This window comes from Apiospora phragmitis (genome assembly GCF_038363925.1).
Source record: "Apiospora phragmitis strain CBS 135458 chromosome Unknown utg000001l:1.0-2902119.0:1.0-2906034.0, whole genome shotgun sequence".
Classification (NCBI taxonomy): Eukaryota; Fungi; Ascomycota; class Sordariomycetes; order Amphisphaeriales; family Apiosporaceae; genus Apiospora; species Apiospora phragmitis.
This window is the reverse complement of record NW_027117399.1, coordinates 1747265-1774557: the sequence shown is the minus strand read 5'-3', so window position 1 is coordinate 1774557 and position 27293 is coordinate 1747265. Positions and strand designations below refer to the sequence as shown.

At 30.1% G+C, this 27293-nt stretch overlaps 5 protein-coding genes across 5 annotated transcripts; 4 read left to right on the top strand and 1 right to left on the bottom strand.

The window, feature by feature from the left end:
- Positions 1 to 160: 160 nt before the first annotated feature.
- PG994_000536 (nucleoside-diphosphate-sugar epimerase) lies at positions 161 to 1039 on the top strand (the record flags this gene model as incomplete). The annotated part of the gene is made up of 3 exons (XM_066851945.1): positions 161 to 390; positions 446 to 680; positions 791 to 1039. 3 exons carry the CDS (start codon positions 161 to 163, stop codon positions 1037 to 1039), a joined length of 714 nt encoding a protein of 237 aa, XP_066722577.1.
- A 661-nt stretch (positions 1040 to 1700) lies between these two features.
- PG994_000535 (uncharacterized protein) lies at positions 1701 to 2561 on the top strand (the record flags this gene model as incomplete). Its single annotated transcript, XM_066851944.1, has 1 exon — positions 1701 to 2561. The coding sequence occupies one exon, from the start codon at positions 1701 to 1703 to the stop codon at positions 2559 to 2561; it is 861 nt and encodes a 286-aa protein (XP_066722576.1).
- Positions 2562 to 3845: 1284 nt separating this feature from the next.
- PG994_000534 (uncharacterized protein) lies at positions 3846 to 6643 on the top strand (the record flags this gene model as incomplete). The annotated part of the gene is made up of 2 exons (XM_066851943.1): positions 3846 to 4712; positions 6638 to 6643. 2 exons carry the CDS (start codon positions 3846 to 3848, stop codon positions 6641 to 6643), a joined length of 873 nt encoding a protein of 290 aa, XP_066722575.1.
- A 19425-nt stretch (positions 6644 to 26068) lies between these two features.
- Positions 26069 to 26363, top strand: PG994_000533 (uncharacterized protein; the record flags this gene model as incomplete). The annotated part of the gene is made up of 2 exons (XM_066851942.1): positions 26069 to 26121; positions 26195 to 26363. 2 exons carry the CDS (start codon positions 26069 to 26071, stop codon positions 26361 to 26363), a joined length of 222 nt encoding a protein of 73 aa, XP_066722574.1.
- Positions 26364 to 26626: 263 nt separating this feature from the next.
- On the bottom strand, positions 26627 to 26914 carry PG994_000532 (uncharacterized protein; the record flags this gene model as incomplete). Its single annotated transcript, XM_066851941.1, has 1 exon — positions 26627 to 26914. The coding sequence occupies one exon, from the start codon at positions 26912 to 26914 to the stop codon at positions 26627 to 26629; it is 288 nt and encodes a 95-aa protein (XP_066722573.1).
- Between the last annotated feature and the right edge of the window lie 379 nt (positions 26915 to 27293).

Genomic DNA, 27293 nt, shown 5'->3' with positions numbered 1-27293 from the left:
TGGGCGGGGGTAATAGCTCGGATAATGGTTGCTGTTGTAACAGCCCCCTCGTACTTCACATTAGAAAAGAGTTTTACTTTCGCGTGTATGTTGAAATTTCTCCAGACTCGAACCGCTGGTCAAGCTTCATCAACATTTTGAGAATCTCTAGCCTTTCGCCATGAAGCTTGTCATCGGAGGTTCAACCGGCTTCGTCGGAACCGAGCTGCTCCGACAGGCTTTGGACAACCCTGCCGTCACTTCTATCGTCGGAATAAGCCGCCGCGAAACCAAAGTGCCGGAAGGATCATCCGACAATTCAGCCAAGCTGAAGTCAATCGTCTGTGATGACTTGAACAGTTACCCCGACACCCTCAAGAAGGAGCTGGAGGATGCGGACGCTTGCATCTGGTATGTCCATATCCAATCCCTTTTGCTATCTAGGCAGGCTCTTACCAACCAACAGGACCATTGCGGTGACCCCGTCCAAGATGAAGAGACACGCCATGGGAGGAGGTGGTGAAGGTCACTCGAGACTACACCCTCACTGCTCTCCATACCATGGCTGGCGTGCGGCCTACCAGCGGCTCCAAGGGACCGCTCCGTTTCGTGTACATGAGTGGCCACTTTGCCCCCGCGACCGGTCTCACGTCGTGAAGCCTCTGACCAACTTCGGCCTAGTCGAGGTGGCTCTACTGCGGGTACGTGCATACCAATATAGCCCCCCTCAGGAACCCCGCCCCCCCCAGATCAAGTCTGATTCTTGTCAGCGTGCGAATTGTGTGCTGACCTTGCTGTTGCTTTCATGTAGGGCCAGCTCGAAGCCCGGATTCTGGATTACGCGGAGCAGTCTGACGGCAAAGTCGTGGCTTGCATTGCCAAGCCTGGCATGATTCACGGCCCCGGCATGGAGGTGAGAACGGTGTCGGGTCTTCCTAACATCGAGCTGCCAGATATTGCAGCGGCCCTGTTGGATCAAGTGGTCAATGGCTTCGAGAAGGACACCCTGTCTAACGATGACATGTCGCAGTTGAGCCAGCAAGTTCTGGCCAAGAAGTAGTTATCTAGCGCTTACGGTTGATCCTTCGGCGCAGTTGGTGCACACCCTCGAGCCGTCAAAGTAGCCAATATGAGACATGCTTTTTATCTTACCTTCCTAAACGGTATAAGTAACCTCGAGTTACTAGCCGCTGTGGCGCTTTCAACAAGACATGATCAGCATTCTGCAGCGGGTGTCTATTCTTCAGCCGTTGCAGGTCACTGTGCAGAATGTTCTACGAAACGTAGCGCTCTTATTGGCATTGGTTAATCTGCTTTACCACTCTCACTGCATGTGTGCGCACTTCGGAGACCGACATGACAATATTCCATGCAATGTTCAAATCATCCTATATTTAGATCAGGTCATACAATCCTTCCCCTCTATTCAGCCTTACCCCGTGTTCGATATGGTGAAGGTGGTGTCCTTGCTGACCATGGATCGGGAATGCGATGCTTATCGCTCGGGGATGGCAAATGTTAGTTGTACAATCGGTCAGCGCACATCAAGTGTTGTATGGTCAGCTCCAATCATTATGATCCAATGCGCGCCCACCATGTTTGGAGGAAATCAGCTCGTTGCGAGTCCTTTGTCTCTGCTGGGCTGACTTGGAATATTGAACTCAAGTTGGACGAAGAAAAATAGTTCCGCAATCCTTAAATCTTGAACGCGCACACGAATCATGCTTATCCCCAAAGGCGCCATCGCTCGAGCAGCCGGACCTGCACCGGGTGGCCCCCCGCCGCCGGCGAGGACAGACGACCTCGGGGGCGCCGTCCTCATCGTCGGCGCCATCTCCGTCTTCGTCACCACCGTCGCGCTCGCGCTGCGGCTGTGGGCGCGGGCCCGGTCCAGCAGCAAATGGAGCTTCTGGTGGGACGACTGGGTCCTCCTCGTGACCACGCTGTTCTCGCACGGCTTCCTCGGCCTCAACATGGCCTGGACGCGGCTCGGGCTGGGCCGGCACGTCGAGAACATCGACCCGGCCGCGCTGCTGCCGACCATCTACCTGAGCAAGGCCTCGATCCTGATGTACGCCGTCTGCATCTACCTCATCAAGGCCAGCGCGCTGCTCATGTACGCGCGCGTCTTCAACCGGTCGAGGACGTTCCGCATGGTCCTCCGGTGTCTCGGTGGCGCCGTCACAGCTTGGTTCCTGTGTACTGCGCTGGTTCCCTGGTTCAATTGCAGCCCCGTGCGGAAGACGATCGATCCGTTCATTCCGGGCGTGTGTTTCGACCGCATGGACTGGTTCCTCGCCTCGGCCTTTATCAATGCGGCCATTGACTTGGCCATACTGATCATGCCGCTCCAACAAGTATGGAAACTGCAAATGACGACGCGCAGGAAGATCCAAGTGACTCTCGTCTTTATCCTTGGTTACTGGTACGCCGTGGCAATGCTTCCTGGCTTGGTGTGCCTTACTGATGTTTTTCTGTGTATATATAGCTCGGCATTTCTGTCGTTCTCGCGGTTCATCATTATCATACGGGATCCCACAGTTATGAGCGTAGAGCCTGCGGCCGACCCTTACTGTATGTAGACTGCTCCGCCGTCGCCAAAGCGAAGCAAACTGCTCTCCAAGGTTGAACCAACTGACACTCTCTCCTAGATCATACCGTTCCACTCCTCCTAATTTCTATGCTGGAGGCCCCTTTTCGCCATTGTCGCTCTCTGTGCTCCAACGATAGGCCAGTTTGGAGCCAGCGCCTTCAAAGGCGGCAAATTCACGTCCGGGCTCAGCAGCATCTTCCGTAGCAAGCAAAGCCAAGGTAGTCACGATACTCAGCAGACGTACGAGTCAAAAGATGGTGGCCGCAGCCACTTTGGGAGCATCTCAGACGCGACAACACGAAAAAACTATGTGCCGCTCAAGTCCAAGCAGCCGTTTAAGACTACGTCGATAACGCAAAAAGTATCGTCTAACCCCAACTCTTCGGAAATTGCTAGATATGGAAGAAGCTCCGTTCATATCGGAAGGACGGACCGTGGCAGTGAGGAAGACACCATCCCGATGACTTCGGTGCACCGCTACAACTGGGACAAATGAGTATCGGGGGCGTGACTGTTACTACCGCAACGTTTCACAAGGGTCTCTCTCTCTATTTGATCTTGGATGAGCTTATTCGTGTTTTTCTGTCGATTGCGCACTCTGGGTGGACTTTCATACCGAATGACGTCTGCTTTTCTCTTTGTCCGTAGGTAATGAGGTCAGATATTTTGCAAACACGTGCTTGTACAACACCACATCCAGAGGCCACTAAATGCATATGTCACAGTTGAGTAGTCACAAATATAAGTTTACAAATCATGTCGTGCTGTTTTTAGGCTTTACATATTCCATTTGAGAACCCTGGTTCCCTGAAGATAGTCATGGGTCTGGAAATGCTTCCTTGCTTCCTTCCACCCCCTAGAGCCAGCTACTCATGCTACGTCTGTTAGATGGAGAGGTATCGGTACATCGGAGAACTTGGGTAACTACGTTCCGGCCCTGCTTGACACGTGCTTCCCAAAGTACCCATACCTTCACGCCTACTATTCAATATTCGGCGTTCAAAGGGATAGTGCGTGAGCAACGCCACCTTCCTTTTCTCGTTCTTTCCCAGCTTCGATTCAATACCAAGCCAGCCACCCAGCATCTACGAACGACGCATGACAACCAGCTCAATACGAAGTAGTGATCATATCCACTCCTTGAGATGAACGCCGGAATCCTACAGCTGTGATAACCTCTTAAATCTCGGCTTCCTGCCACACCTGAGCCCTGTTCTATTAGCTTCTACCCACGCAATTTCATTATCACGCATTGTTCTACGCACTCTCCAACATGTGTGGTCCTGCCTCCATCGTCAAGCCAATCTTTAGCTTTCAGTCCGAGTTTGTCGAAAACCTGCATACCCGTGCCAATGGCAACCTCCTCCTAAGTACTATGGAATCCCCCACAGGCTTGTTATACACCCTGGACCCCAAATCGGCGAATCCTCAAGCGCGGCTAGTCACGACCTTTGACAGCAAGGTGACCGCGCTGACTGGCATATCCCCGCTCCCGGGCCGCCCGGGCGAGGAGCTGTACGCCGTCAGCGGCGGCCTGCACACGTCGTTTGCGTTCGAGCGAGGCAGCATGGCGGTCCACATCGTGTCGGTGACCGAGGGCAAGGTAATCGACAGCATCCCGGTGCTGGACACCGCGACCATGAACGGCATGGCCGCGCTGCCGCGCCATCCGCACATCCTCCTCAGCGCCGACTCCATCGATGGCCGCATCCTGTCCATCGACACGCGGAAGCGCGAGGCCGGCGTGCTGCTCCAGGACGACATGCTGGGTTTCGGCACCTACCACAATACTTCGTCCCCGGTCCCGCCCATCGGCATCAACGGCATCCGCATGCGTGGCGACTACATCTACTTCACCAACTCAAACCAGGGCACCTTCGTGCGCGTGCGGATCAACGAGCACGGCCGCCGCACGGGCGACTTCGAGGTGCTGGCCCGGAGCCCGGACGCGACGCACATCTACGACGACTTCGCCTTTGACGGAGCGGGCAACGCCTACATCGCGACGCACTCCTCGTCCGTCTTCAAGGTGACGCCGCGCGGGGTGCAGACCGTCCTGGTCGGCGACGGCAGCGAGTACGCGCACCTGCTCACGGAACCGACATCGGCCACCTTGGCGCTCGACGGAAAGTCCATCTATGTCTCGACTGGGGGTGACTTTACCAGCTCCCCGGAAAGGCGGAAATATTCTTCAGATTCCAATTTAGGGGGATATGATTCTGAGTTATTCGAACAGGGAGAAGATGAAATATCCCATGGATGCCATTACGACGAAGAAACCGTACCCTCCGAACTTTGATACGTGGACTAGAATGTTCGAGGTGAGCTGACAGTTATGGTGTATTCGTCTTTTTTCAAGACAAAAAGACCGGAAATGCCGCGGGCATCTTCGAGATGATAGACTAGACCAAGCTGGGATGGGCGGGACTGTATTTAAGACCATGATTTAAGCAAATATAGAATTAATATTCATTTATTATAGGTTATAATAAAATCTAATATATAAGGGTATATATTTATTATATTATTACGTTAAAAAGAAAAGGGGTTTTATTATATAATTATTAAGAATTATTTTAAATATAATTTATAAGTGTATAAGCTATAGTATATAAATTACTTAAATAAAGCTATAATAATTATTCGCTTTTAAAAAAGGGTTTTAATTTAAAAATAACGGAATCGAATTTAAGACCCCTTTTAAAAAAGTGGATTTAAAACCCTTTACTTATTTTTTATTAATAATATAACGTAGTTTATTACTAAGTCGATTATATTATTAAGTCAGCTATTTTTTTTATATTTTAATATTTTTATATAAATTAATTAAAATTACTTCTTATTAGATTCGTTACTTAATTTTATATTTGTTTTATATATTCGCGTATTATAACCTATCTCGCCGTAAATACCACAGCGCCTTCTACCGGTCGCCCTCCGCTTCGACGGACCCCTCGTTCTATATTTATTAATCGCTAAGCGCTTCTTTTTTACCTTCTCGTTTTATTATTTCTAAGATTTTTATATAATAAAGACTTTTTTTTAAATTAAACGCGTAATTTTTTAATTTTTTATAAAGTATTTATTTAGTTTCTTATAAAGGTTATTTTATATATTATATATATATATATTTTATTATTTTATTTATAATATTTAAAACTAATATTAAAAAGTTCTTTAAATAAATAAAAACTTTATTTTTAATAAAAATTAAATAACGTTTAAAAGTTCTAAGTATTAATTCTTTTTAATCGTAATAAATTAAACATAAATATTTTAAAAACCTTTATTTTATTTATAAATTATTTTATTTAAATAATTTAATATTAAATTAAATACGTTAAACTAAAATTTAATATTTTTTTATAATAATAATAAAACACGCGGATTTAAAAACGATAAAAACTTTAATTTATTAACGTTTTAATAAAAAGTTGAATTGTTTTCGAATAAATACGCTTTAATAACGAATAAATTATTATATTCAAGAACTAAAATAAGTTAAAAAAAATAAATAGGTATATTAAGCGTAATAATACCGTTATTTTCATAATATTTTTTAAAATTCGGCCGAAATACAGCTTTTATAAGTTTTTAAAATTAAGAAGCGATAAAAGCCTCTTATTCGCGTTTTAATATATTTATTAAAATGCCGAATCTAGTTTAAGCTTATTTCGTTACTAGTTTAGCCGTTAAAAGTCGGTTTAATTACTTAATTACCTGGTAAATCGTACTCACGAGATTAATTTACGAGGTAATACTAGTTTTAAATAATTAAAAACGACGGAATATATTAACTTTACGAATTAATATATTTAATAACCGTTAACTGTTTTTAATTATTAAATTAAACTAATTTCGCCCTTTTATAATAATCGATACGTATTATATTAAATATTAACTCGATTATACTTATTATAAAGCTAGTTTTATTAAAACTTTATATATTTTCGTTTAGAATATTATATTTAATTTTAATATTCACGATTAGCGCGAATTAATTAGAAATAATACCTATATTTTTATAAAAAGCCTTTTAATAATCGTATTAACGGTTTATTCGAGTTTTAAAATTTAGGTTATAATTAATAAAGCGTTTAGCTTAATACTTATTAACTTAATCACCGCTATATAACTTTTAAAAAAAATTAATTATATTTTTTATAATACTAATATTAAAAAATATCCTTTAAATATTTATATTAATTATATAATTACGAAGTATATTTTTATTATTATATTTAATTTATATTATAAATATCGGATTTCGCATTAAAATTTAATATCGCGAAATCGGTCGCTTAAGATAGTTTAAAAAACGTCGTACACTTTTATAATAGCTCTTTAATTAATTCGATTTAGACCTTTTTATTAAATAGACTCTCGTACGTAAGGTGGTTCCGGTTTTAATCGGGGTTTAATCGTTCTTATTCTATTATTCATATTTATTTTTAATACGAGCTACGAGGGGCATCGTATACCCCTCTTAATAAAATAGGAAAGGGGTTTATACGCGTAAGTACGTAACACCCTTTTTAAAGTAATATAAATAGCTTTAATTCTAGTTATTCTAATATTAACAGTTTTTTATTTTAGCGATAAAATTAGCCTATTCCCCCTTTTAAATACGAGTCTTTCCTCCACGAGGGTTTCGTACGGTTAGGTTACTTTAATCCGGTATTAGGTACTTATTTAAACCGTATAGGTAATATTATACTTTCTTAATATTATTTTAACTAAGTGGCAGGTTTACTCGATTAGTTATTCTAGTCGTTCGTCTAAAAATAGTAATAGTAGTAGGGGGACCGTTATATATTTTAATACGTTATACTCCGTAAAGAATTAATAAAAATAGTTTTATAAATAAATATTCCTTCGTATATAAATAATTTATATAGTATAAATTCTTTTTTTTTTTTATATATATATACTTTCTTTTTTTAAATATTATACGAAAATAAATTATATATTTATATATATATTTATAAATATATATATATATATTTACGTAATATTTAATTAATAAGTTATTAATTTTTTCAGCGTTATTATTATTAGTGTAATCGATCGTAATTAATGCTAGGTAATATTACCGATTTTTTCGGTTTAAAATTAATAAGTTATACTTATATTTTATATTAATATATAATATTTTTTTTTTTTAATTTTTAACGTCTATTAATTTCATATGATAAGATAAGGAAGTTCGCGTTTATAATTTATCGAGCCGCGATATCGAGATATACGTATTAATAAACGATAATATTCGCCGCCTGTTCGTTTATATTATTTATTACGAAGGTTATTTTTGTACGGTTTTCGTTTAATCGCGCGGTAATATTAATAGCGTTTATAATAATCGGTACGTCTAATCCTGTATTTTATTCCGTAAATACGTTCGTCTCGACAGATATTAAGACGGCGTTTATATTTCGTACGTTTAAGCTTCGTACGATAACCGGTGTTCGTATTATAATTTACGATTCGTGAACCTTAATCTCGATAATAATAAGAATAGAGGTGGTGGTAATAGAGTTAAAGTAATAATTATATAATAATAAGTTAATAATAAATAAAATAAATAATTTTCGTATATATATAAGTAACGTTTTTATACGGTTATTTTTATTATATTACCCGTTTAAACTATAATATATTACGGTTTTTCTTTAACTTTTATATAATACCTAATAAATAAAATATATCGGTAATAATTATATAAAAAAGGATTAATAAAAGAAATTTCTTTCTTTTTTTATATTTTTTCTTTTTTAATTACTCGCTATACGAGTTTAACCTCTCGATATACGCTTCCGTATATACGGTAAGGCTGTTTATCGAGATTAGCTGCTTAAAAGCTTTATTTAAAGATACCTTAGTAAAGGTATCTGCCGGATTATCTCTATTATTAATATAGTAAACCTTTAATATCTCCCTTTTTTTTATATAACTCCCGAAAGGATATAATATTAATTATAAGCTTTTTCTTATTTATTATACTTAGTTTAATTAAGTAGTTATAAAGTAATTTCGAATTTATATAAAAGGTTATCGGAATATTTTAAAATCTTAATATTTATATAATTCTTTTAAACGTGATATTTAATATAATACCGCTATTTATATTAGAAATTATATTATATAGTTCGTTAATTAATATATTTTTAATAACTTTTTTATATTTAATCGAGCTTTAATAAATAATATTATTTTAAATTTAGAATTTATTTTTTATATAATAAATCTCTTAGCTTAATAAGATTAAGTATTCGAGTTAGGAGGTTAAGTCTTTATTATTTATAAACGAGCCGTTAATAAAAATATATATTTTTATACGGTAAAGGTTAAGCGGGATATATTTTAAGCCGCGTATCTAATTCTGGATTTATTAATTAATCCGTATATTTAGGTTTTTAATATTTTTATTTTTTAAAGTCTATATTTAAATAGTAATAAATAGGTTATATACTATTTCTAATTAATAGATAAATACGAGATATACCTTTTTCGTACGTTAGGAGATATATTACTAGCCTTTATCGATAATTTTCGGGTCGATAAGTTTTAATTAATTAGTTTATCCTTTTTATTTAAAAAGGATATCGTATAATTTTAATCGAATCTTGCTTTTATTAAACTTGATCGGCGTGTTTTCGGTTAAGATATTTTTTAGTTTTATACGGAATTATTTTTTTATTAATTTTTTTTCTTTTTTTTTAAAAAAAAGGGTTATAACGAAACTGAATATATCGTTAATTTATATTATTATAATACTGAAAGTATCCGGTCTTTTTATAATAAATAATAAGTAGGTGTTATATATTAATACGGTTATTTTTAAATTTTATACGTAATAATTATAATACGTTTTAAATTAATAAAGTCTTGATTCTATTAGTCCGTATAGGGTTAATACGATCCAAAGTAGCGTTCCTTCGGGGTATTAAGTCTTCAGCTTTATTAATAAATGTGCGTAGATTGGTCGGTTTAATTTATTATATAACTAAGTATACGCCTATGTAATATTGCGTAGCTCGCTTTATATATTAAAGTTTCGGATTAGGGTCGGTTTGAAGGTTAAAAGGAGTTTTTAGCTTATCCGCTGGATTATTAATAATTAGGTTAAAATAGCCTCCTTTTTTATATTTTTATAGCTCTATATTACGAGCCTAAACTTTTCGTACGGCTTTATAGTTTTATCCTTAATCTCTTATATAAGCCGTGTTTTAAAGATTCTCCGGCCGGTATACTTATTCGGGTCGAATTAAATAAATTCGAAAACCTTTTATGCGGCGAGATTATTAATCTTTTTTACGTCGGATTTTTAGAACGGGTATCCGAACGAAGTAATAACCCCGTCCTGTCGGAGCTTAATTATTAGCTCGTAATTCTTTTATTCTTTTTAAGTAAAGAATATAGCGGCTCGAGCGTTCCGGAGTAGGTATTTTCTAGGTCGTCTTCGGCCGCGTCATACGGGAGCTACTATAATTTCCTCGGCTATCGGTTCAGTATTTAGGGTATCTACCGGCTATTCCGGATCTGGTTATATATCCGGCTCGTTACGCGGTTCTTCGGCCTCTTCCCGGTAATACGGCTTAATTTGGGTCACTCGAAAAGCTTTTAGGCCGTCTAGGGTATTTATTCGGATCGTACGGTCTATCCTTCTTTTTCCCGCTAAACTAAGACTTTACTCCAGAGCGGGAGTATTAAAATATTTTGGATAGCTAGTTTATTCCGGGTATTTAGAGCTTAATAAATATCGATATTTATACATATCTTCTAAAACATTTTTATTACTTTTTATATAACTTCTCCTTATACTTAGATCTTTAATAATAGTAGTAAGTTCTTATTAATACGAAGGTATATTTTAAATATGAATAAGGTAAATATTAGGCCGTTAAGGCTAGCCGTATTATTTAAAGCTTTAATTATTATTTGAAATACTGTTTCGGTATTTATATAATAACCGAAATCCTTTTATAAAATATCGAAGGTTCTACGTAACGGAATATATGTTCGTTTAACTTTATTTATTATTTAATAAACTTTAATAAATATCTATTTATAAATAATTCTTATTACTTATATATAATCGCGAAACTTTTTTTAAAAATATATACCCGGATTATACGAGATATAATTAAGGGGTTTTTAATATATATATATTTAATATTTATAAAGGGTATTTTAAATATTTTATATATTAAACGAATATAAGAATATAGCTATTTAAAAGGACATATTTAAATTAATTACGTAAAATACGTTTTATTTATTAATATAAATAATATTTATAATAATTTTGTAATTAAAGTCGTATTTATTTTATAACGAGGATTTAAATTTTTATAATACCGGATCGTACGTTTAATATTAGAAGCAAAACTTTTAAATCTCGTTGAGAATAGTAAAGTCGACGTTATTATAACCGGCGTTCTTTAGGAAAATATAGAGCTTCTTTATACGAAGGTGTCCAAAACGTCGGTAGAGATATTAAAACTATTTTTCGGTAAAATATAACGTTGTTTTTATACGGCCGGTATTAAAGAATAAGTATCCTTATTTCCTAATTATAAAGAATATTTCGCCGTCTTTTCGTATAATAAGGTTAAAAATATTATTATAATACGTTTTAAACTAATCGGCGTTATATAATAAAAGTAAAAAAAGGGTTATAATATTTAAAATATAATATTTTATTACTTTTAATAAGTTCCGTATATTAATTATTTTAATTAACGAGATAAGTTTTAAACTTCTAAACTTAATCTTGATATTTCCCGAGGTCTAATTAATTCGTACGTCTAGGTTCTCTCGTATATAAGTTTTTACTTAAAGTTTTTTAATTATTAAAAATAAAGCGACGCTAATATTTTAAAATTCTTTTTAATAAGTCTAGTTATATAAACTATTAAGGTTAAATTAGTCGGCTTATATAATAGTTTCTAAATAAATATCCTCGTTAATAAGCCGGTAATAGAACGCGGCGTCCATTAAATAAGTAATATTTTATCGTGTATTTTCTAGATCGAGGTATTTATACTCCTCTTCGTCATCTTCTAGCTCTTCCTTATCCTTTTCCTAGTTTTAAATAAACGTTTCGTACTTATCTTAAAAAAAGGGCCTTATCTAATATTATCGCACGTTTAGAAATATTAGTTCCTTATTCGGGACTACTCTTCGGCTAGATGGTTTATTGATTAATAGCTTTATTTATAACAAATTCGGCAGGTTCTTCGTTCGAATTTCCGGTTCTTATACAGTAATCTTAATCGGAAGGTATCGGCGGGTCGCTAAATCCTTTCTTATCTTAATAATTAGCTATTATATAATAATTTATTATTATAAATTAATCGGTTTCTTTTTATACGGTTATTTATAAACCGTTTATTAATTAAGTACGTATTTATAGCCGGGTTTCGATATAGTTCTTCCGTTAAATATCGTTCCGATAATATCTAATTTATTATTATATTTAATAATACGCGAAGGTCCGAAAATAACGCTTTATATATTAACTTTTAATAGATAAGGGCTAATAAAAGTTCCGGAATTTCTCGATAAGCTTTTACGACGGAGGTATAAAAAGCGATCTTTCCTTCGAATCCTTTTTTAAAGGCTCGTTATATAAATTAGAGCTTATTTAGCAGGATTTTTAAAACCTTGATAAGTTATTTTTCGGCGTTTTTACTTTTTATTCGTATAAAAAAAGTTATTATTTAATTTATAAAATATTATACGTAATTTATTATTATATTAAAATACGAGTTTATTAGATAGTATATCTCGTTTTATCTTTTTTTAGGTTTAATATAATTAAAATAAAATACCTCCGCACGGCCGGAAAAAATATTTAAGAAGATTATATAGTATTAGTCTTTTAGTATATCTAGCTGTCGGTATATTCCGATAAATATCTATACTTTATTATAAAAAATATTATACGGTTTACCGGTATAGTTCTTTTTTTTCCTCTACACCTTCGAGAAGGTAACGACCTTATTCTGATCGATTTTACCGTTATAAATAGCTCGGCTTAGAAAGATATCGTATTTCGTAATATATACTAGATTAGATAATCGTGCCGTCTAATCCGGCGGTATCGGAATTAGAGAAGGAAAAAGGATAATATCTTATAACGCTTAGGTACTTAGGAATTCAGGGTTGGACGTCGGGCCTAAAGTATTTAAAACTCCGGGATTAAACGTTGGCCTTAAAGTGCCCTGTAGTGTCGCGGACGATTACTCTATACGGAGACCGGGTGTTTCTCGTTTAGGCGGCGGTTCTTTAATTATTTATTCTCGGGAAGAGTATAGAACATCCTTTTTTCGGGTTTCCGAAGTCGGTTCTACCGGTCGGTCCTGTTAATATATAGGATCGGCCAGTAATATTAGACTTATAAGCTTAGTTTTAAAGGATTTATCCGTTAATATATTAACTCCGTATTTTTTAAAGTAATTAAAAAGCTTTTTTTAAAATATATAATTAATTTAACCGAATTAGTATTCGGTTTATCCGTCGAACTTTATAATAAATAACTTTTTAAAAAAAGTCCCCTTTATTTTTAATATATAGTATTTTAAAAAATATTATACGAGGTACGTTATAAATAATTCGGGTATTATTTTTTCGGAAAATATATTTAAAGGTTTAAGTTTTTAAAAAACGAGGTTAACGTTTCTTTTCTAGATTATTAAAAAGATTCTAATATTTTAAGATATTTTTTTATACGTAAGCGGTTCGGGGTTTAAAATTATCGGTTTATCTAGGTTCGGTACGTCCAGGCTCGATCCCGATTCGCCGACCGCGATTAACTCTATTTAGCAGGGGTTATCGTTTTATAAATTATATAATAAAGTTATTTAAATATATAATTATATATAGTTTAATTAATTTCGCGTATAATTCGGAACCTGGTCTCCTCCTTATAATATATACTTAGGAAAAGGGGTTCCTCCTCGTACGGTTAATTTAGTTCGGCTCTTCCTCCGAATCTCTAACGGGTAGAAATTCTCGGGGCTCCTTAGCACGGTCGCCCTTATATCGATAAAAGCGTAAAACCGTCTTTTTACTTTTATTAATTTATAATCGCCACGGGTAATTATTAATTAATATTAAATAGGCTTTTATATATATAATAATTCCGGTTTTAATCGGGGTTTAATCGTTCTTATTCTATTATTTATATTTATTTTTAATACGAGCTACGAGGGGCATCGTATACCCCTCTTAATAAAATAGGAAAGGAGTTCGTACACGTAGGTACGTAATACCCCTTTTAAAGTAATATAGACAGCTTCAGTTCTAGCTGTTCTAATACTTTTCGTATTACTTAAATTATTAAAACAATACGATCTTTTTTTAATTAATTCGATTTAGACCTTTTCGTATTAGTTAAATTATTAAAACAATACGATCTTTTTTTAATTAAATCGGTATTATAATTATAAAAATATTATATAGTAAGGTTTAATTATATAAATTAAAAGAAAGAGCGGCCGACTTGGTAACATAATTAACTTCGTAGTAGACCACGTTAATAAAATAAGTTAACATTAAATTCGCTACTTTAATAAATATATTAAAGCGCGGAATAAAGGCCTTTATCGCTTCTTAATTTCAAACGATTACGAAAGCTATATTTTAATCGAATTCGAAAATTATTATAAAAATAACGGCATTATTACGCTTAATATATTTCTTTACTTTTTTTTTACCTATTTTAACCGCTAAATATAATACTTTATTCTTTATTAAAACGTACTTATTTTAAAATAATCGAGGTATTTATTAAAGTATTAATAAAATATATTACGAAGTTAAAACTCTTTATCGCTTTTAAAGCCGCGTATTTATTATTTTATAAAAAATAATATTAAAGTTAAATTTAATATATATAGTTTAATATTTTATTACTTAAATAAAATAATTAGTAAATTAAGTATACGTTTTTAAACGTTTATATATAGCTTGTCGCGATTAAAAATAATTAATATCACTAATTTTTAAATGTTATTTAACCTTTAATAAATAATTAAATACTTTATCTTTATTAAAAATAAAGTATTTATTTATTAAAAAATAATTTCGATATTAATTTTAAATATTATAAATTAAATATTAAAAGGTAACGTAGTTTATTATTAAATTAGCTACTCTTTTTTTCGATTTACGTAATTAAACTTTAATACGTAGTATCTTTATAATTATAATACCGATTTAATCGAGAAAAGATTATATCGTTTTAATAATTTAAGCGATACGAGAAGGTCTAAATCGAATTAATTAAAAAGCTGCTGCGAAAGTGTACAACATTCCCCGAACTATTCTAAGCGACTGACTTCGCGGTATCGAACCTCGACACGAAATCCGATATTTATAATATAAATTAAATCTAATTAAAAAAAATGCTTCATAATTATATAATTAATTTAAATATTCGAATAATACCTCTTAATATTAATATTATAAGAGATATGGTTAATTTTTTTTAAAGTCGCGCGGCGGCGACTATATCGGTAAGCACTAGGTTAAATGCTTTATCGATCGTAACCCGGATTTTAAGGCTTGTATAAACCGTCGATACGATTATTAAAGAACTCTTTATAAAAATATAGGTGTTATTTACGGCTAGTTCGCGCTAATTGCGAATATTAAAACTAAATACGATGTTTTAACGAAAATATAAAGAATTTTAACGAGACCGGCTATATAATAACTATAATTAAGTTAATATTATTTATAATACGTATCGATTATTATAAAAAAGCGAAGTCGATTTAGCTTAATAATTACGAATAGTTAACGGTTATTAAATATATTAATTTATAAAGTTAATATATTCCACCGTTTTTTATTATTTTATAAATTAGTTTCGTAAATATAATTCACCGAGCGATTAATTAATTAAATTAACTTTTAACGATTAAATTAATAACGAAACGAGCTTAAATTATATTCGATATTTTAATAAATATATTAAAACGCGGGCGAAAGGTTATTATTATCTCTTACTTTTAAACGGTTATAAAAGATATATTTCGGCCGAATTCGAAGAATATTATAAAAATAACGGTATTATTACGCTTAATATATCTCTTTACGTTTTTTACTTATTTTAATTTTTAAATATAAAACTCTATTCGTTATTAAAGCGTATTTATTTAAAAAAAATCGAGTTTTTTATTAAAACGTTAATAAAGTATATTACGAAGTTAAGATTCTTTATTACTTTTAAAGCCGCGTATTTTATTATTTTTATAAAAAATAATATTAAATTTAAATTTAACGTATTTAATTTAATTCTCTATTACTTAGACGAAATAATTAATAAATTAAATATATATTTTTAAATAAAGTACCTTATAAGCGAAATAACTATATAAGCGAATTAACCACTTTTTAAGACTTAGTATAATAAAGTATAGATTAATATTATTATAACGAATATAATTTATTAAAATTAATCGGAATGCTTATTTTAAATACTTTTATATTATTTTAATAGGTGCGCGTATTATGCCCGGGCTCTCCGTAAATTTTATAACGTTATAAGCGCGTCTTAAATAACTTCGTACGACTAATTCTCCGACGCGATTCGTTTTATAACTATTTTAATATTATACGATTCGATTTCTTATATATTTAGTTTAAAATTAAGTTTTAATTAAATTATTTAAAGTTTTTAATTCTTAAGGTATAAATAAGCCGGAAAAGGTTACCGGAAACGTCGACGTATATAACTTTATATTTAATTATAAAATAATAGATTCCGGATTATACGGTATAAGTTTTATATTCTAAAAACTTCTTTAAATATTTAAAACGGTAAAAGTCGTTTAAAACGCTTTTAAAAACGTAAATAAAAAGTCCTCCTTTAAAATATAAATAATATACGCTTATATAAAACCTTCGATTTCTTTCTTATATAACCTTTTTAATTTATAAAAATAACCGATATTAAAAGGTTAAAGTTTATATAACGAATAAGAAAGTATTTAAAGTATAATAATCGAGGTTATTTTATAATTAAGCACGAAAATTATTAAATAATAACTCTTATAATTATTAATAATTAATAAATAATAAATATTTTTCGTATAAAACCTCGTATATTTATTAAAGTATTAGACTTAGTCTTCGCTTTTTTCGGTTATAATCTAACCGTTTTTAGTAATTATAATTACTTAATTCTTTAATAATAAGCTGTTTTTATATAAAAAAAAGAGGTGCGTTTACTCGGTAAATATAATATACGAAAAGATAGCTTAACTATACGATTCGACGCCTTAAATAATTATAACCTATTCCCGGTTTCTTTATTAAATAGCCCTAGGCTTCTCGTATTAATCGAAGGTTATAACGATTATTTTAAGCCAGATTTAATTTATAAAAAAGCCGGTCTTATCGAAGTTATAAATATCCTCCTTTTAAATTTTATATTTATAAATTATATTTCGTACGAGGGTAAATTACGCGTAATACGCGTCGGGAATTTTATAAAAAAGATTTTAATAATTAATTCTTCGATTAAAACGCGTCCGGAAGTCTAGTTACCGTTATATAAAGTTCGAAGCCTAATTAACGCCGACGCGTCCCGCGTCGCGTTAACGGAATAATCGATTCGCTATATTTTTAATATTACTTATTTAAAGAAGAAATAATTACGAATTTAAATTAATTATATATTATACGATTATATTTTTTTAAAATCCGTTAATTTTTAAAAATTAGCGGGTATTTCGTATTTAGTAATAATATCGAGCTATTAGTTATAAAGGGTTATATAAAAGACTTTATACGTTTAAGCTATAAGTTAACAACTTAATTTTAAGTCGTTTTTAAACGCTTAAAACGCTAGAATTATTTACCCTTCTTTTTAAATATTAACTATAATAAGTAGTAAAAGAATTAAGTTATAAAAGTTATACGAAATTTAGCGAAAGTAGTTAATTCGCTTATATAGTTATTTCTCTTATAAGGTACGTTATTTATATTTAATTTATCGCGTTTAAAAATGATTAATATATATAACTTTAAAATATTATTTAGTGTTTAATAAATAAATACATATTTTATTTTAATTAAAAAAAGGTTTTTATTTATATAAAAAGTTTTTTAATATTAGTTTTAAATATTATAAATTAAATAATAAATAATATATAAAATAACTATTATAAAGATTAATTACATACTTTATAAATAATTAATTTAATATTTTTTAAACGTTAAAAAATTAAAAAAATTACGCGTTTAATTTAAAAAGCCGTTATTATATAAACATCTTAAAAATTATAAAACGAGAAAGTAAAAAGGAAACGTTTAACGATTAATAAATATAGAACGAGGGGTCCGTCGAAGCGGAAAGCGACCGGTAGAAGGCGCTATAGTATTTACGGCGAAATAGGTCATAATACGCGAATATATATAAAAAATATAAAATAAAATAACTAATCGAATAAAAAGTAATTTTAATTAATTTATATAAAAATAATAAAATATAAAAAAGTAGCCGATTTAATAATATAGCCGACTTAGTAATAAATTACGTTATATATATAATTATATATAAAATAACCTTTATAAAAGATCGAATACGTACTTTAAAAAAGGTTGATTTAGCTTTTTAATATTAAAGAGTTAAAAAATCGCGAGTTTAACTTAAAAGAGCCTTTAATATTAAAGAATCTTAAGCGTTATAAGATAATAAAGTAAAAAAAAAGCGTTTAGCGACTAATAAAAGCGTAAATAATAATTTATTAAAAAGGCGCGCGACGAGCGGCAGGCGTTATAATACGCAAATATATTTATAATATATAAAATTAAATAACGAATTAAATAAAACGTAATTTTAATTAATTTAAAACGTTATTATTAAATATACTTATAAAAAGTATTAAAAAATATTAAAACAAAATTAAATAATAATATAAGCGAAATAATAGTAAACCACGTTAAATATTATTTAAATTTATATTAATAGTATAAAAAAGTATTTAATCGCGTAATAAAAAAACAATTTATTAATATAATAAATAATAATAATCTAAATCGTCATATAATAATAAAACTATTTAAATATAAATACTTATATAATATAATTATGAAATTTATTTATTTTACTAATAAATTAAATTAATATTTAAATTAATTAATAAAATAAGAAATATTAATATAAAATATATAAAAAATATTCGTTATTATATAACGTATCTTATAAGCGAATATCTTATATAAGCGAATATCCCATTTTTTTACACCCCTTTTAATAAAATATAAGTTAATTTTATTATAACGTATTTAAAATATTAAAATTAATCGGAATTCTTATCTTTAAATACTTCTATATTATTCTAATAAGTACGCGTATTATACCCGGGCTTTCCGCAGATTCTATAGCGTTATAAGCGTATTTTAAACGTCCTTATACAATTACTCTTCCAACGCGATTCGTTTTATAACTATTTATTAACGTCCTTTTAAAATTATAAATCTTTTTTAATTTATATATAAAATAATTCTTTATTTTATAGCCGTTTTTTTTATACGGCGGCGCCGGCTAAATATCTTATTTACTTTTCGAAATATCGCGTTCTTACTTTTTAAAAAAGTAACTTAATATATAATATATGTTATAATTTTTATAATTTAATTAAAACTAATTAAAATAAACGTTAAAAAACTATTTTAATATTATATAATACGGTTTTAAACGTATTCGGTGTAAAATTAAGTTTTAATCGAGTTATTTAAAGTTTTTAATTATTAAAGAAAAAAATAGGTTAAAAAATATCTTTAAAAGTATTAAAATATATAACTTTATATCTAATTATAAAATAATATATTCCGGATTATACGAAACGAGTCTTATTTTTTAAAAGCTTCCTTATATATTCGAAACGATAAAAATCGCCTAGAACGCTTTTAAAAACATTAATAAGAAGTTTTCCTTTAAAATATAAATAATATACGCCCGTATAAAACATTTAATTTCTTTCCCGTACGCCTTTTTTAATATACGAAAACAGCCGATATTAAAAGGTTAAAGCTTATACGACGAATAAAAAAATATATAAAGTATAATAATTAAGTTTTTTTTATAATAAAGCTTAAAAGTTATTAAGTAGTAGCTTTCGTAGCCGTTTAAGATTAAAAGGCGATAATAACCCTTCGTATAAAACCTAATATATTAATTAAAATATCGAATTTAGTCCTCGCTTTTTTTATTCGTAATTTAATTATTTTTAGTAATTATAATTACTTAATCTTTCGGTAATAAGTTATTTTCGTATTAAAAAAAGAAGTACGTTTTCCCGATAAAAATAATATATAAAGAAATAACGTAACCGTATAATTTAACGCCTTAAATAATTATAACTTATTTTTAATTCCTTTACTATATTATTTTAAACTTTCCGTATTAATCGGAGGTAGTTACGATTATTTCGAACGAGATTTAGCTTATAAAAAAACCGGTTTTATCGAAATTATAAATATCCTCTTTTTAAATCCTATATTTATAAATTATATTCTATATAAAGCTAAACTACGCGTAATACGCGTTAAGATTTTTATAAAAGACTTTTTAATAATTAATTCTTCGGTTAAAACGCGTCCGGAGGTCTAATTATTATTATACGAAATTAAAAGCCTAATTAACGTCGACGCGTCTCACGTCGCGTAAACTAAATAATTAATTCGTTATATCTTTTATATTACTTAACCGGGGAAAAAACGATCACATATTTAAATTAATAATATATCGAATAATCATATTTTTTTTAAAATTTAAAAGCTTTCGAAAATTTATAAATATTTCGCGTTATATAGGTTAATTATTTTATTTATATTATAAAGTTTTTAATAAAACATAATAAATTAATATAGCTTTTTATACGTTTAAAATTAAATCTTTTTAAAACGCTTAAAACGTTAAAATTATATTACTCTTTTTTTAAAGTTATAACATTTTCAGATATAAAAGAATATAAAAAAAAATTAAAGCTATAAGGAAATTTATAAAAATAGGACATTCGCTTATATAAGATATTCGCTTATAGGATACGTTATCTTATTTCTCTTTTATTAATTTTATAAATTTATTTAAATCTTTTAAATCTTTTCTCGCATTAAATTTATTAATCTCTCTTAAATCTTTAAATCTATTACGTAACCTAACTTAACTATATATCTCTAGCCGTATCGTTTTAATTATCTAGACCTAGCTGCCTAGTTTATATAGTCGCCTAATACTATCGTCGTTATTTAGTCTTATATCCTTCCCCTAATAACCGTTATCGTGTTCTCGGCGAGTAGGTCCGTTATCGTTAATAGGTTATAAGCGCTCACTAGGTAAGGCTAATTTATATTAGGTCTCGTATATATTTCGAGGTATTATAAAGCCGTGTTTAAAGTAAGTTTAAGTCGTATAGTTAAGCTAAGTTATAATAAAAAGCTTATCGATATTATTATTTTTATTATTAAGTTTTTAACGCTTTTATTAATATTTCATAATATTTAAATTATATTAATTTATATAGATATTTTTTTAAATATTAAAACTAAGTTTTTAATTAAGTTTTTCTATTAATCTTTAATTAATACCTTTAATAAAAAGTTATTTATACTTAACTTTATTATAAATTTCGATTATTTTTATTAATAAATAATTATTACTTTTAATATTATACTATTTAATTATAACGTAATATTTTATATATACTATTAATTTTATTATATAAATAATATATATAAGTATTTAATTTTATCTTTAACTTATATGTAATTAATATTTAAATTATAAATAAGTTTCTATATAATATATAGTATAACTCGCCGTGTTAATAAGATTAGTAATTATAAAAAAGCGTATTAAAGTTTTAAAAATATATAATATTAAATTATTATTAAATATAAAAGATATATTTATAAAAGTAAATTTTAAACAGTTTAAATTAATTATTATATTAGTTATATGCTAATTTAAATTATTAATAAATAAATTAAATAATATAACATATTATAAGCTTATTTTTATTAATATTATAATACTTTTCTTATATTTATTCTTTGCGCGTTTTAAAAAAGCATTAATTATTTTCAAATATTTAATATATATAGTAATGTTATTAAAACTAATTCTTATTATAGCTTATATTATTATTATATTATTATTATATTAGTTTAAAAAAGTTTTTAATTATTTATTTAATTTAAAACTTAAATAAGTAATTATAATATTAATAAAGTAGTTAAAAAGAGATTATTATAATTTAAAGTATTATAATTAAAATAACTAGCGATAATATTAATATAATAGTTTTAATAACTAGAATTTTAATTTATCTTTTACAGTTTTATAAAATATATTATATATAATTAATATTTATAGCTTTATTTTTAATTATAACCTCTATTATTAATATAACCTTTTATTATAGTGCGCTTAAATTAACCACTACGCTATTAAGTAAAAGCTTTAAAAATAATTAACGTATCCTATAAGCGAATGTCCTATACAAGCGAATATCCCATTTTTACAAATTTCCTTATAGCCTTAACCTTTTTTTATATTTTTTTACGTCCGAAAATGTTATAACTTTAAAAAAAGAGTAATATAATTTTAACGCTTTAAGCGTTTTAAAAAGATTTAATTTTAAACGTATAAAAGGCTATATTAATTTATTACGTTTTATTAAAAACTTTATAACGTAAACGAAATAATTAACCTATACGATACGAAATATTTATAAATTTTCGAAAGCTTTTAAATTTTAAAAAAAATACGATTGTTTAATATATTATTAATTTAAATACGCGATCGTTTTTTCCCCGGCTAAGTAGTATAAAAAATATAACGAATCGATTACTTAGTTTACGCGACGCGGGACGCGTCGGTACTAATTAGGCTTTTAATTTTATACAATAATAACCAGACCTCCGGACGCGTTTTAACCGAAGAATTAATTATTAAAGAATTCTTTATAAAGATTCCGACGCGTATTACGCGTAATTTATTTTCGTACGGAATATAATTTATAAATACGGGATTTAAAAGGAGGATATTTATAATTTTAACGAGACCAGCTTTTTTATAGGTTAAATCTTGTTCAAAATAGTCGTAACTACTTTTAATCGATACGGAAAACCTAGGGTAATATAATAAAGGAATTAGGAATAAGTTATAATTATTTAAGGCGTCAGATTATACGGTTACGCTATCCCTCCGTATATTATTTTTACCGAGAAAACGTACCTCTTTTTTTAATACGAAAACAGTTTGTTACCAAAAGATTAAGTGATCGTAATTATTAGAAATAGCTAAACTACAAATAAAAAAAACGAGGACTAGATTCGATATTTTAATTAATATACTAAGTTTTATACGAAGGGTTGTTATTATTTTTTAATCTTAAACGGCTACGAAAATTATTACTCGATAACTTTCAAGCTTTATTATAAAAAAGAACTCGATTATTATACTTTATATACTTTCTTATTTATTATATAAGCTTTAATTTTTTAATATCGGCTATTTTTATATATTAAAAAGGGTATACGGAAAAGAAATTAAATATTTTATATAGGCGTATATTATTTATATTTTAAAAAAGAATTTCTTATTAACGTTTTTAAAAACGTTTTAAATAATTTTTATCGTTTCGAATATATAAAGAGGCTTTTAAAAAATAAGACTTATTCCGTATAATCCGGAATATATTATTTTATAATTAAATATAAAGCTACGTATTTTAATACTTCCGGGACGTTTTTTAATTTACTTTTTCCTTAAGAATTAAAAACTTTAAATAACCCGATTAAAATTTAATCTTAAACCGAATACGTTCGAAACCGTATCATACGGTATTAAAATAATTTTTTAATATTTATTTTAATTAATTTTAATTAAATTATAAAGGTTATAACGTATATTATATACCGAATTACTCTTTTAAAAAGTAAGAACGTAATATTTCGAAAAGTAAATAAGATATTTAGCCGGCGCCGCCGTATAAAAAAGAAACGGCTATAAAATAAAAGATTATTTCGTATATAAGCTAGAAAAGATTTATAGTTTTAAAGGGATATTAATAAATAATTATAAAACAAATCGCGTCGGAGGAGTAATTATACGAGGATATTTAGGATATATTTATAACGCTATAGAATCTACGGAAAGCCCGGGTATAATACGCGTACTTATTAGAATAATATAGAAATATCTAAAAATAAAAATTCTAATTAATTTTAATATTTTAAATACGTTATAATAAAATTAATTTATATTTTATTAAAAAAGGTATAAAAAAATGGGACATTCGTTTGTATAGGATATTCGTTTATGGGATACATTAAACGATTATTTTTATTTAATTTTATACTTTAAGTACTACCTCGTAAGGGGTTAACCCGCTAATTTCAACACTTTTATTATTATTATAACTTTATAATTATCCTTAATTATTATCGTAGTTATTAAACTTAAAGTGGTTTTTTAAATTATATTTAAGTTTATTATATATTAAATAAAGTTTATACTTATAATAATACTTATATTACTTTTAAATAAATTTTAAATAATAAAATTTTATTAATTTTTATAAATCAATAATATTATTACTTTATTAATAAAATGAAATGTTTTTTAAAAAAAAATATAAAGTTTAAGTAATAAAGGCTTTTATTTAATTTATTATAAATTTTATTTTATCTTCTATATTTATTATTAATAAAAAAGTTAACTTAATAAATAATAATATTTTAAAAGTATTTATTAATTTTAAATATAAATTAAAAAACTTTCCCGTTATTCCTCTTATTTTCTTTCGTTTAAAATTAATAAACTTTAAGGAATTTAAATTAATATGTATTATTTATTTATAAGTTTAATAAAATAAATTTAATAGTTTTTTATAAATTAATAAAGTTATATACCTAAATTATTTTTTTAATAAAACGTTAAAAGATTAATATTATTAGTTTATATAAAACATATCGTTTTTAGTAATATAAGTAATTAAGCTTATTCTTATAAGTATTAATCTCTTTAATTATAAATAATATAATAAGCTTAATTTATTTAATATTATAATAATACTTTTTAATTTATAACTTAAAAAATAATTTATTATCGTTAGCTTTTAAAGTTTTTTTATTTTATAAAAAGGTTATTAATATTAATAAACTTATTAATTAGTTTTTAAAATCGAGAATCGTTTTAATATTATATAATTTAAAAAGGTAAATAACGGCTTAAATTTTTAATAATTTAATCTTTATTAATTAAGCTTTTTTTATATTCTCGCTTATTTTAATACTAATTTAAAACTATTAAAAAGTTAATTATTTTATAACTTTATAAAAACGGCGAAAACTTCGAGCTTACCTTTAATTTCGAATAAAACTTAGCCTTTAAAATAAAAATAATAAACCGCGGCAATAAAGTTAAGCTATTAACTATCGTTATTAATAAAGTATTAAAAAGAGTTTTATATTATTATATTAATATTAAAATAAAGTGAAAGTCTTATATAAATTAAGTATAACTAAAATAATAATATTATTAAACTATTAATAAATAAATATAAAATAATAATAATATTAAACTATTAATAAATAAATATAATATAACAATAATATTAAACTATTAAGAAATAAATATAAAATAATTACGCATTATTGATTAAAAAAACCTAATAACGCGTTATTAAATAAAAAGTTTTAAAAAAATTAAAAACTTAATATAAAATAAAAACTAATCGCGAATTAATTATAAAAGTTTAAAGCGTAAATTAATTAAACATTATTTCAAATATAATCTGTAGGTGCACGAGCTATAATATATAGATTACTTACATAGAGCCGTAATAAATACGTATTAAGATATATAACGTTGCTAGGTAATACCTCCCTCTTTTTTAACTTCCTAGGAGAAAGCCATTGCGAAGGCAACTTGGCCAGAATCCCGCACAGATAATGACGTACCAAAAGACATCTAGTCCCGTTTTCGGTTCTATTTCTGATACAGAGTTTCGGGGTCAAAGCTTGATTGAACTTCACAGCTCAAACAAGACGTCAGTGGCCCGACCCCTCTCTCGCAACGCTCTTCTTTTTCCGTAATACGTTTGGGACGAAACGTGGTCCAAAACTCCGATCCTGTAAGCTGCCAAAATCCTAGAAGCTTGTCCTTGTCCCGCATTTGAACCCAGACTGTAAATAACAGTTGCAGTTTGGACCGATGGTAGTAAAACACAGCAAAGAGAGCCGATTACGTGAAACAGCGATTGTGAGCAGAAACGTCAGTCAGCGCTTCCTCCGTGCTTGAGAGGCATTTCGTCATCACGACTTTTCGGGATACTCGTTTAGAAGTATATCAGGGCGGTGAATTTACAATGTTTTCACTCACTAACAAAATCACCATCGCAGTAACTGATTGCCAACTCAACCATTCCTGAAATCCTTATCTACTATCAGAATTTCTTACCCTTCATCAATATGGCGGGCGCACCACCGAGCACCACATCCTCTGACCAGAACGATCCTCAAAAGTATGTGCATCGGTGGACACCATCCTAGTAGAATCCGCTTTGGAGTTACCCAAACTGACACCACGTACTAAAGGAAGAAGCATGGTTCTCTAAACCCAGTGAAGCGGTCGGTCGGTCTGGCTGGTGCCATCACCGGCGACGTAGCCGACTTCCTGGGCGGCAAGAGCAACCCAGTCGGTGGAACTGTCAATGCCGTCGCCAAGGGCCTGGACAAAGGATCCGGCAAAGGAATCAATAAGTGAGAGTTGACTAAGAAGCCTTGGCACGGGGGTTGGTCCCTTTATTCTCGAGGCACTTATTGTCGATGATGGCAGCAGGGGGTTGATATTCAACCTTCAGACCGTCACATGGGGACAAATATACAGATTGTGTAAAGGACTTAACAAAGGCTATGAATAAAAGGCTACGATATGAGACGATGTACACCAACGGTGAACGATCCTACCGTCACAGCGGCTCTTACGTACTCCCGCACTCCCACCATCCACCATACCCCTGGCGTAGTCTAGCGGCCAGTAAACGATGACGCCCATCCACAGACTTCCCTGGGCAACTTCCTCTCGTCCCTCTGCCGCTCGTACCGGGTCCTGTACGCCACGGGCCAGTACTCTGTGACGAAGTCGTCAAACTTCGTCTGCGGATCCTGTGTGTCCAGCAAGGGTATCCGCTTCCGGCACTCCCGGCTGCACCTATAGGGCTTGCCCAGCTCGACCTCCGCGGGGGTCCTACAGTTGAGACACATGTCATTGAACCGCTCTTCGTCGAGCTTGTCACAACACCTGGGCAAGAGCATCCAGAGGTCGGGGCTTCAGGCGAAGCACTCGTCTTCGGCGGCGCGCCGATGGTTCCACGCGGACTTCATTGCTGTCACCAACTCCGGGCAATCGGTGTTCCACTCGTAGGGGAGCAGTTCCTTTTTGCAGCCGGGTCGCTTGGAACAAAGCTTATACTAGCTTCCCTCGACACATGGGGTACCGCAAACATAATAGGTAATCTGAAACTGGCACATATTGCCCGTCGTATTTGTCTACCGAAGAACAAAAACGTTTCTGTGTATCCATTTCGGGCTAGAAGGGATTCAAGTTGTCAGTGGCGGTTTGTTGCCGATTGAGGCTTTGCTCCGGAAGAAAGGGCTCTTTCTACCGTTTTATAATCACCTCCCTTCCGTTCTA